At 45.2% G+C, this 12,739-nt stretch overlaps 1 protein-coding gene across 1 annotated transcript in view; it reads right to left on the bottom strand.

Moving 5' to 3' along the window:
- Positions 1 to 12,739, bottom strand: part of LOC134981290 (cholesterol 24-hydroxylase-like) — a 57,536-nt gene that overhangs the window by 27,836 nt on the left and 16,961 nt on the right. Inside the window, exon 4 of the mRNA XM_063948620.1 lies at positions 12,614 to 12,687. Coding sequence (XP_063804690.1) covers positions 12,614 to 12,687 — 74 coding nt within the window. The remainder of the gene's footprint in view (positions 1 to 12,613; positions 12,688 to 12,739) is intronic.

Here is a 12,739-nt window from a genome sequence, read left to right as displayed (position 1 = left end):
ATGGCAAAGTTCATCAAGTGTCCATATCTCAAGTGGTCAAAACTTCTTCTTTGGTCTATCCGTTGTCTGTATAGCGTCTCATCAACTTCCTCGTCCAAGGGGGTCTTGTTATCTTGGAGAAAAACCAGAAAAACAGGTGAAAGAAACGGACCGTAGAAATTGCATTTTCATCACATCATTGTTTCTATCGTTGGGTCGTAAATCAAATCCAGGTTAATTACAGTTTCCTCACTCCTCAAACTCATCACTCTGGTACTTTGTTTGTACCTCATTAAAGCCTGCCCGCATCTAAATATCATTCCAATCGATATAACGACACCTAAGATACATAGTAGAAACTTCCCAACATCCATTATGACTCCTTGAGCCCAGTCTCCTAAACCAGAGAACCAATTTTGCGGGTTCAACCATGACACCCAACCAGTCAGCTCATTACCTACAGCAGCAAGAGTGAGATTGTGTTTTCGGCGAAATTCCCACTTTAATTGGAGAATATCGTCCATCTTTTGGTCTATGACCTCTACCGGATCCTCGGTGCTATTTGTGATATACGTGCAACACTTCACGCCGTACTGTGTTGCCAATGTAACACAATATCCGCCTGTCACTGCTGTGAGGTAATTAAGAACCATTCTATGCTGTACCAGTTCTGTTTTATAAGCCTGAAGTTCTCTTCCAGTATATCTAAACGTGTCATCATACATTTCAGTGATATTATCTAACAAATTGGCGAGTGCGGAAATGTATCTATAATTCATCACTCCTCGAGCGGTGCGAGTGAAATCTAACGCCACCAGAACCTGAATCCCGGTGGATTCATGGATCAGATCAGAGGCCGGATGCTCTAACCTTTCTGACAGTTGTCTTTTAACGAGGTGCTCGTAATGAGTGTGAGTATAAGGAGCTTGGGCACCACGGTGTATGTCTTTCATTTTATCATGGGTTACAGTCATTACTTCAGGCAATACTCTTCCAATATAACACAATCCTTCAGAGTTTGGGGCAAGCCACTTGTACGCCTTTCTCCCGCATATGAAATATGCATCATCGGGGAGAACATATGGGACGGAGAAAGACATTACCATATTACACACCTTCCAGGTGAAATCTCCTAGCCCTAATTCTTCCATCTGCTTAATGCACGTATCAGGTTGTACGATATGTGCACAGTATCCTGGTGATACTTCTCCAACTCTAGTAATCCTATTTCCTAAGGTGTATCTATACCGGAAAGATTTTCCTCTACTGGCTATGTGGCGTACAAGCTCTGTATCTGTAGGCATTCTATCTGCTCTATGTGAAAAGGTCATGGTGTGGTTACTCCATGATACTTCCCAATTTCCCGGCTTTCTGGGATTGGAGATGTTAAAACATAATAGGGACCTATCCACGTGGTATTGGTGGAGCTTCAAACTAGGAGGGTTGGAGATATTAAACCTCCGGTCCACCGGTCTCCCACCATTTAACTCAAGTACCTCCCCTATCGTTAAAGGAAATGGTACTAGCCCTGATTTGCTATGACCCTGAGGTATTTGAGAGCATACCCAACAATCTGTTTTGTTTAATACATTACCCACTAAGGAGTGATAATCACTCAATGGATGCCGGTCCATATGGATATTAAAACTGGATTGGCATTTCTTAATGCACCCATCTTCAATGACATTGTTACAGAGCCTACAGATACAGTTTTCTTCAGCTAACAATCCGTCACAATTTCTTCTATGGTCAATGCTATCGGATCGTTTTCTGATACTCGCCTTTGCTTGTTGGTTAGGTTGATCTTGGAAAACTACGCCTCCATCTTTATCATCAGAACTCATTCCAGAACCTCTATCGACCTCCATGGTACTCTCGCCGGAACAGACTGCTCTGGTCAACATCATGGTCAACAGGAAAATCCGGATCACAGTCTCTTGGGGCAAGTCCATCTTTGAGGAGGAGACGAAGAAGAATGAGAAGGAGGAAAAATACATTTGAGGGAGAGGGGATGGGAAGTGGAAGAAAAACAATAAAAGGGAGTGGGGAGTCGACAACAGCTCTCGGTCTTCAAGGCTCAGGTGCCGCCTCAGTCCTCCTGGAACAGACACTCCAGTGATACAACCTCTACCGTCTGTTCCTTATCACGGGACTTCTCTGGATCAGCAACCTTCTTGCAGTGGGATGAATGGACCCAAGTCTCTCTCTCAGCAACCTTCAATGCTGTAGTGCTAGTCAATAAGACCTGGTATGGTCCTTCCCATCTGTCAATAAGGCAACCTGAGCGTAGAAAATTTCGTATCATTACATAATCCCCAGGTTCAATGTCATGACAATTACTATCAGGTAGATCAGGAATCACCAACTTTAGATTATCATTTTGATTCCTTAATTGTTTACTCATGTTAATCAAGTACTTTACAGTTACTTCATTGTTACATTTCAAATCATCCTGAGGGTTAATCATGACATGCGGTTGTCGACCAAATAAGATTTCAAAGGGGGACAGATTAAGAGGGGACCTGGGAGTGGTTCTGATACTGTACAATACAATGGGTAAAGCTTCTGGCCATGTCAATCCTGTCTCTGCCATCACTTTACTCAATTTATTTTTAATAGTGCTGTTCACTCTTTCGACCTTCGCACTCGCCTGTGGACGGTACGGAGTGTGCAGCTTGCTATCAATTCCCATCAACTTACACATTCCTTGAAAGACATCACCTGTAAAATGGGTACCCCTATCACTTTCGATTATTCTAGGGATACCATATCTACATACAAATTCCTGCACAATTTTCTTAGCTGTAAACATAGCGGTATTTGTAGCTGCAGGAAATGCTTCGACCCAATTCGAGAAAACATCTATACAAACAAGTACATATTTCAAATTCCGACAAGGGGGTAATTGAATGAAGTCAATTTGTATTACCTGGAAAGGGCCGCCGGCAGGTGGGATATGGGATGGTTCTGTAGGTATTGCCTTTCCAATATTCTTTCTCAGACAGGTAAGGCATGACATTGCTCTTTTACTCGCATGAGAGGAGAATCCTGGGGCGCACCAATAGGCTCTTACCAATTTGCACATTCCCTCCTTGCCTAGATGAGTCAGCCCGTGAGCTGCTTCAGCCAGACATGGAAGATATGCTCTGGGGGCCACTGGTTTACCATGTCCATCCGTCCAGAGTCCTGAGGACTCTTGGCCACATCCCTTTGCCTTCCAGACTGCCTTTTCCTGTGTGGAACACAAATTTTGCATTTTACACAACTTCTGTGTGTTGATGGTATTGAATACCATCAGTTGTGTGGTGTCTGTCTGTATGGGGGTAGCAGCTGCTAACTTAGCAGCTTCGTCTGCTCGGCTGTTACCAAGTGATACCGGGTCTTGGCTATATGTGTGTGCTTTACATTTGATAACAGCCACTCTGTCGGGTTCCTGTATCGCTGTTAGAAGCCTTTTTATGTGAGCTGCATGCGCTACCGGTGTACCAGCTGCCGTCATGAAATTTCTGAGGCGCCATAGGGCTCCGAAATCTTGGACTACCCCGAATGCGTATCTAGAATCGGTGTAGATATTGGCTGACTTACCCTTAGCCAATTCACATGCTCTGGTTAGGGCGACCAGTTCAGCAACCTGGGCTGAGTGAGGTGGGCCTAGCGGTTCCGCTTCTATGGTGTCTTGGTCATCTACGACTGCGTATCCAGTACACAAGTCTCCCGAGTCTGACTGTCTGTGACAACTACCGTCCGTGTAGAACGTGAGTTCTGCATCTTCCAGTGGGTTGTCACTGATGTCAGGCCTTGCGGTAAAATTTTGGGTCAAATATTCCATACAATCATGTGTATCTTCCTTTGTATTAAATCCTCCTTCCCCAGCACTCTCACCTTCCACCCTTTGTGCCTGACCAGGCACACCTGGGAGATATGTTGCAGGATTTAATGCACTGCATCTCCTTATGGTGATGTTTGCGGGGGCCATTAGTGCTAATTCCCATCTTGTAAACCTCGCTGATGAGACGTGTCTGGTTTGGGCAGAATTCAATAAGGCTGATACCGCATGTGGCGTATGGATTGTGAGGTTGTGGCCTAGCACGACATCTTCGCTTTTTGTCACTAGCAATGCTATCGCAGCAACGCTTCGCAAGCATGTGGGGAGGGATCGCGCTACCGTATCTAGCTGAGCGCTGTAGTATGCAACTGGCCTGCTGGCATCACCGTGTTTTTGGGTTAGTACGCCTGCCGCGCAACCAGCACTTTCTGTTCCGTATAGTTCAAAGGGTTTCCCATAGTCTGGCATACCTAGTGCTGGTGCCTGCGTTAGGCACTGTTTGAGTCTCTCAAATGCTGTTTCGGACTCGTCTGTATGCGAAATCCTATCAGGTTTGTTCGAGGAGACCATTTCCTGCAAAGGTAACGCTAAAATGGAAAACCCTGGGATCCAATTACGGCAATACCCACACATTCCTAAAAACGTTCTGATCTGTTGCTGGGTTTGTGGCAGGGTCATGTCTCTAATTGCTTGGATTCTATCAGCGGTCAGGTGTCTCAGTCCTTGTGTTAGACAATGTCCCAAATATTTTACCTTAGTTTGGCATAATTGCAACTTGTCTTTGGACACCTTGTGTCCGGTGTCTGAAAGATGAAACAGGAGCTGTTTCGTATCCTTCAGAGATGCTTCCAGTGAATCTGAACACAGTAATAAATCGTCCACATACTGTATCAATACTGATCCACTGTCTGGTTGGAAAGACTGTAAACAATCATGCAAAGCCTGAGAAAATATACTTGGACTATCTATGAAACCTTGGGGCAATCGAGTCCACGTGTATTGGACTCCTCTGTATGTGAATGCAAACAAATATTGGCTGTCAGGGTGCAGAGGTACCGAAAAGAAAGCGGAGCAGAGGTCAATAACAGTGAAAAATTTGGCAGTGGGAGGGATTTGCATTAGGATGACAGCTGGATTTGGCACTACGGGGAACTGACTCTCAACTATTTTGTTAATCCCCCTTAGATCCTGCACTAGCCTGTAACCCCTCCCCCCACTCTTCTTAACAGGGAAGATGGGACTATTGGCAGTGCTGGACGTTCTTACCAGAATGCCCTGTTGTAGCAAGCGCTCTATTACTGGGTAAACTCCTAACTCCACCTCTGGCTTCAGAGGATACTGTGGGATTTTTGGAGCTATCCTACCATCTTTTACTTGTACAACTACTGGAGCTACGTTTGCCATTAATCCAGTGTCCTGTCCGTCTTTTGTCCAAAGTGACTCTGGTATCTGAGATGTCATCTCTTCTACTTGGGATGGATTCCTATTTGTCATAATGGTATGTGACATTAATTTTGATGGGGAGTCTAACATGTCTCGCACTTCCGGAGCGTGTTTCTCAGGTATGTCCACGAATACACCTTCAGGAGTACAATAAATGACGCACCCCATTTTACACAGTAAGTCTCTTCCCAGGAGATTGGTTGGTGCCGATGCAGCCAGCAAAAAGGAATGCTTGGTATGCAAAGGCCCTATTGTAATCTCGGCTGGTTTGCTAACAGGGTAATGCTGGACTACTCCTGTTACTCCCATGGCTGGAATTGTCCTACCAGTGGTTCTCATGCCCACTGTCGAATTTATCACTGACTTGGCCGCCCCTGTGTCTACAAGAAAGTTCAAAGTTTTACCAGCTACATTAATTGCGACCTCGGGTTCACTTTCAAGGTTGGCAATCAATTTCACTGGCTGCAGATTACAGGTATGGCCACACCCCTATTGGGTATGGTGACCTCCCTGAATCCCGCTGGCAGCAACTACTTGTGAGGGAGATAGTTGGGAACTACCAGAGGCATGCCAATCTCTGTTCGGGGGGTATCTTTTTGTTTCCCCTGTATGTGGCTCATAACTCCGTTTCTGCGGACCCTGCTCCCAATGTCGTGTGTCGTGTTGTTGTCTAGGGGGTTGGTATGATCTCTGCGAATTTTTCGCTCTACAGTCTCGTGCATAGTGTCCCTGTCTTTGACAAGAATAACATGTTATCATAGTTGACTTACCCACAGGGTTGGATGGTACATACGCAGGCTGCTTTGTGGTCAGAGCCTGTATACTTACTGACATTAGCTTATCACTCTGCGACTCCCTGTGTCTGGTGATGTTTCGGTCGTGATCAATAGCAGCCTCTCTCAAAGTGGACACTGACAGACCTCGCCAACATGGTTGCGTGGTCTGTACCCTTGCCTTTAATGTTTCCTTCAAACCATCCATTAGTACAGATACTGCTACTTCTCGATGGTTTGGATTTGTCCTAATGTCCTCTATACCAGTGTACTTTGCCATTTCTAATAGTGCCCGGTGAAAATATTCTGCAGCTGTTTCTGACTCTTTTTGTTTAATGGAAAATATTTTGTTCCATTTAACAACTGCTGGGAAATGCTCCTTTAACTGTAAGTTTATCCTTCTTACGTTATCTTTGTTGTACACATCTGTAAGAGGTACATCCAGATCTAGTCCACAATCAGCTAAAAATTGAGCTGAGTCGACATTGGAGGGTAAACAAGCTTTTAGCAATATCTGCCAATCTTTATTGTTGGGCTCTAAAGTGTTTCCTAAGTCTGTGATGTATTTTTGGCTGGCAACTAAATCTTTTCTAGGGTCAGGGAATTCAGACACTATGGTCCTTAATTCCATTCGGGAAAATGGGCTGTACATGGCAATGTTCCTTATGGGAGTGGCTCCTGATACATCTGTTTTCCCATTGGGAACTGCTATTACCCTAACAGGAGTAATTCTAACAACCTCATTCTGTGTAGATTCTACAGCTTGTGGTGAAATAGTCTCAGCATAATGCATGGTGCCGTACTTACCAGTTGATACGACCTCACCTATCCCTCCGCTAGGGGCCTTTACTAATCTCGTGGGTGTTGCTGTGCCTACTGTGGTCTCTGCTATGGTGGCTGCTGGAGAGAGCGCTGAAATCGTTGTCGCTTCGTCCTCTTGGTCACACTCCTGAGGAAAGTTCAAAACAGGGTACAACTTGCACGGGTTAATACTTGCATGGGTTAATGGGTTAACATTATCATTAACATTTACACAGTTACTAAGTGATTTTGTGTTACACTTTAGTGCGTCTTTCTCCGTAATCAACTTCTCTCCTGATATATATGGTGGCGGCGGGGCCGTGGCAATCAGTTTTCTGTTAGAGCCAGATCCTGCCGCCTGAGCTAAACCTCTCTGTATCTCACCTTCCTGTTGCCACAACTGTAAATAATCATAATGCTGGATTCGTCTCTTTGTTGATTTTATGAGACATATCCTCCTCCTTAAATTTTGTAACACCTCTGGGCTGAAGCTACCTATTCTTGGGAATTTCTCCCGGTCTTGTACCGTCATTCTCTCCCATTCATCACATAAAACCTCTGTGTGACTTCCATATTTCTCACACATGATATACCTGGCCGACCCAATTGGTCGGACCACTGAATCAACCCGAACCGAGGTTGATCGCCCCCTACCTGAACAACTGGCCCCCATAACTCTGCAGGCGTTGCTTGCTCTACCTCTGATCTCTCTATCAAGGTCTTCAGCGAACCCTTACAGAAAACCAGATTGTTCACAATAGGCTGACGGTGGCGGTTTACCGAGTACCCCACTCACTCGCCCACGCCGACCAATGCGACCTGATCACACCGATATGGTGCTGGCGCACTCGACCCAGGGCACCTATAAAAACCGTTGTTTACTGGAACATGCGAGGGTTATCCGCAGAACACTTACTCTTTCCAGTAAAGGTGAGGTTTGTCAGATAGTTCCTGAGTGACCAGCGAACTTCCCTTCTTGAAAAATAAAAAATTACTCAAATCACGTCAGAATGTACAAATAGCGTTTGTGACCCCTTTACTCTAATGGTACTAGGTCAGATTACTAACTACTGTACACAATTACGTGCGGTCCAGTCGTTCAGTACACAAACAACTAAGCTTGTGTACGGAAAGACCAATGGAATCGAAACTTACGACTGCGAATTCCTTCAGCCAGAGCTTGTACGGCCTATATGGGTCTTGCACCAACCCTTCTCTTGGTGTTGTGCCTCTGAACTGTATAGCGGACTTCCCTGTTTACTGTACCTGGACCTGCTGGTCTACTATGACCTCCTGGTCTTGTTCTGTACGACCTCCTGGTCTGACCTCCTGGTCTTGTTCTATACTGGTCCGCTATACTCTAATGCTCAAATATTATGTTTAACCAAGGATGCCTCCCTAGCCACCGTGCACGTCACTTACACGCGTGTACCTCACGAGTACTCGACTTTTCTTGTGGTTCAACCTTTAAGTTATATAAACTTATGTAATACAAAAACACTCACTCATCACATGTACACTTTTGCTTCTATTTCTATTTCTGCGCAGAAATTTTTCTTTAGCCCAGCTATGTTACCAATTAGGAGCAGGATCTGTTAATTTAAATTTTGGATTTCCAAAAATAGACTTGCGTTATTTATCGCCTGTGGCGCTATTTACCGCTTTGCGTTACTTATCGCGTTGCGTTAAAAATCAACTTATCGTGACTTGAGCTACGTGGGCGTAACCGGACGCTCCGTTGCGTAATGTACGCTGCGTGCGTCTGCCTTTGGATTGCGTACACAAGTCTTTTGTTAGGGACACGTGTACGCAAAGCAAAGATCCACCGTAACACAATTTATATTTTTATCAATGTAGATGATCCCTGGTCATCTACCACACAACACACTGACTTCGCCTTATCTCCCAGGCAAAACTGTGTGTTTGTCTATCTTTTAACTATATTACCTTTACTCTTAAACTATGAAATAACGGCAAATCTTTTTTTAGCACTTCTATCGACTATAAAACTGGCAGACAGGAGAGTGATATACGAAAATGAAAAAGAAAAAGAAATGCAGATATATATGTGTGCGTGCGTGTGTACGCAAGACAGAAAAATACAGTTTTAAAAGACACTAGCGTTTTGTTCTTACCTCCGGTTCCCGGATTCCTTCAGCACTCTTTTATCTAAGCGAAGCAGACGCTTATCCCGTCAGCACTACGAGACAACCTCCCGCCCTTTGCTGAGGGATAATGTCTGCTGATCTACCTAGTGCAGATATGTGAAGGACAGGACGAGCCGCCAATTGATAAAGCTAAATATTTATCGTGTATATAACCCTTTATGAGGTCTAAGAACACGGTACGCTATCTACGTAAGAAGTACCGTAAGGGTACGCAAGTTGCGTATCGATCGCTTAGCCGTGATCGAGACGCTCAGGCGTCACGTTCACTCACGGCCAAGTGATCGCAGGCAGGCAGACTATTGGCTGTTGACTTATCGTAATGATTCGCTATAGCGTAGCGGCGCTCGGGACCACGAGGAGATCACCAGCGATGCAGACGCTCACAACGTTAAACCTTTATATCTATACCTTTAGTAATGAAATACACAGCAAACCTTAATGTAGAGACAAAGTGTAAGTGCAACCTTGTGTAACCTGATTAACTACAAAGCTGCTTGAGTGTCACCGATGCTCAGGGAGTACTTAATACTATAAAGAATACACAGATACCTGGGCTTAGGGTCCGAAGCCTATTATGTGTATTATGACTATTATACTTGCAAAAGGAATCACAGTACAAAGCATACACTACAATATAACATAAACCAACTAACCAGATAACTACACAGGAAATACAATACAATACAATTCAAGTCTAATCAAGGAAAAATACGATAGAAAGAGAAGAGAGGGAGAGAGAGAAATGGCTCACAGTAAGACAATATGATTACGGAGAGAACTTACGCACAAGGGGAACGATCGCATGCGCCTCGATATCCAGCTCCCGATTATCAGCAATGAGAACCGTTGAAGAGAGAGTGAAGTTGGATATGGTCGGCCCGCTATTTATGCCCCACACACAATACAATTCAATGGTCCCTACAATCTCATTGTTCATTGGACACAGGAATTCGGCTTCGCATTATAACAAAAGGTCATAGGTTGATTCATACAGGTGGGCTGGGACTATTTCCAACTGCTCAGGTGGGAGGGAAACTGGGTTTCCCGCCGCATGGGTAATAAAGTGCAAATAAAGTAAATGTTCATAAACTTCTTATGTCCATAACTATTCGCACGAGCGATTGATCTGCTTCAAACCAACACCGGAATATTTCTAATTAAATATTCTTCCGATGGATTCTAAACACCACTGTATTACTCCTATCTGACCCTTCGTATCAAACAAAGAGGGATTCCTCTGTTCATAAACATTCTATATTAACCAAACTTTCAGAATCTATCAAAGGGACCATGATCTACAAAATACATTATTAGTGAAAATATGTAATGATTGAGTCGCACGCTATGATCGCATAAACTCTACCGTAAATACGCATACCATGCGCCTGCGGGTGCCCGCGACTGTGAGTATGCGCACGTACGGGAGAGCGTACGCACGCGCAGCACGGACCTGTGTGAGGTGCAAATATGGTAGTGTGCATAGAGATATTTTTCTGACTTTGACAATATCTACATACTAGGGTCTCAATCTCTGCTGATAAGGTACCTGTCCACGCTGCCACAGCGCTATAAACCCATGCCGACACAATCGCCGGTCTGAGTAGTGTACCAGAATGTGCACGCTATCTGCAGGATCCCTGAGAATAGCTGTTACGTCAGGGCTACCTTTTGGGCAAACGTGACACCCTAGGGGAAGATTCCCATCCTATCCTGGCCCTAGTGGGGAAAGGATATTCCCTGAGAATTCTTTGTGGGAAACTGCAGTCTCTTGTCTGGAGATTCCCGCTCTTTTTCTTCATGAGAGGAGGGAAATTTACCTCAGCTTTCTTCCCCTTAAACATGTGTACCCTCGTGTCAGGGACAAATGAGTCATCAGTGATATGCAAATCATCTTTTATTACAATAATCATATATTGAATACTTTTCTGCCATTTTGGCTGTAACTTTGCATTATCGTAGTCGACACTGGAGTCAGACTCCGTGTCGATATCAGTGTCTATTATTTTGGATAGTGATCATTGAGAGACTCTGAAGGTCTCTGCGACATAGGGACAGACATGGGTAGATTCCCTGTCTGTTCTCTAATCTTTTGTGCAATAAATTCACCTTAGCACTTAATTACACATATCCAATCAGGTGTCGGCGTTGTCGACGGAGACACCCTCTCACACACATATTTGCTCCATCTCCTCCTTAGGGGAGCCTTTTACCTCAGACATGTCGACACACACGTACCGACACACCACACACTCAGGGAATGCTCATCTGAAGACAATTCCCCCATAAGGCCCTTTGGAGAGACAGAGAGAGAGTATGCCAGCACACACCCCAGCGCTATTAACCCAGGAATAACACAGTAACTTAATGTTAACCCAGTAGCTGCTGTTTATATTGATTTTTGCGCCTAATTATGTGCCCCCCCCTCTCTTTTTACCCTCTTCTACCGTGTAACTGCAGGGGAGAGGCTGGGGAGCTTCCTCTCAGCGGTGCTGTGGAGAAAAAAACATGGCGCTGGTGAGTGCTGAGGAAGAAGCCCCGCCCCCTCGACGGCGGGCTTCTGTCCCGCTTTCATGTACAATTTTGGCGGGGGCTCATACATATATACAGTGCCCAACTGTATATTATGCAAACTTTTGCCAAAGAGGTCTCTAATTGCTGCACAGGGCGCCCCCCCCCCCCCCCCCCTGCGCCCCGCACCCTACAGTGACCGGAGTATGTGGGTTTAATGTGGAAGCAATGGCGCACAGCTGCAGTGCTGTGCGCTACCTCAGTGAAGACTGGAGTCTTCTGCCGCCGATTTCGAAGTCTTCTTGCTTCTTTCACCAGCTTCTGTCTTCCGGCTCTGCGAGGGGGACGGCGGCGCGGCTCCGGGATCGGAAGACAAAGGGTGAGATCCTGTGTACGATCCCTCTGGAGCTAATGGTGTCCAGTAGCCTAAGAAGCAGGACCTATCTTCAGAGAGTAGGGCTGCTTCTCTCCCCTCAGTCCCACGTAGCAGTGAGTCTGTTGCCAGCAGAGCTCCCTGAAAATAAAAAACCTAACAAAATACTTTCTTATAGCAAGCTCAGGAGAGCTCACCAAGTAGCACCCAGCTCGTCCGGGCACAGATTCAAACTGAGGTCTGGAGGAGGGACATAGAGGGAGGAGCCAGAGCACACCAGTATCCAAATTCTTTCTTAAACTGCCCTGTCTCCTGCGGAGCCCGTCTATTCCCATGGTCCTTACGGAGTCCCCAGCATCCACTAGGACGTTAGAGAAATGCCATTTAATAAGCGCAACCAATTCACGTTAACAATATTCGTCTTTTCAATGCGCTAATTGTCTATCTACTTCTCCATTCATATCAAAACAATTATCATTTGATATCAAATTTATATCAAACACAATCAGAAGGGGCGTAAAAAACAGTGGCGTGACAGAGGGCGTGTCAGGAGGGTAACAGGGGGCGTGCCAGGGGAGTATCAGGGGGCGTGGTACCTGCCAAATTAAGCTTGCTGAAAAGCGGTTCTCTTTCTGCTCATGCTTCTTCTGGGCTGTACAATGAGCTACGAGGAGATATGTCCTCTCTCCCTCCCTTCCCATACCATATACTGAGTACCACTTACAGTCAGATATTTACATACCTTTTACCAAACAGATAAAAGAGACGTTTGTAGGTATACGGATCCTTCGGGGAATTCGGAGACACCAAGTACTCCTGTATAGAGAATAAATGGACCATACATTAACATTTTATGTCACACTCTCCT

Source organism: Pseudophryne corroboree, chromosome 12 (assembly GCF_028390025.1).
Source record: "Pseudophryne corroboree isolate aPseCor3 chromosome 12, aPseCor3.hap2, whole genome shotgun sequence".
Taxonomy (NCBI): domain Eukaryota; kingdom Metazoa; phylum Chordata; class Amphibia; order Anura; family Myobatrachidae; genus Pseudophryne; species Pseudophryne corroboree.
This window is presented reverse-complemented; position numbering and strand designations above follow the sequence as displayed.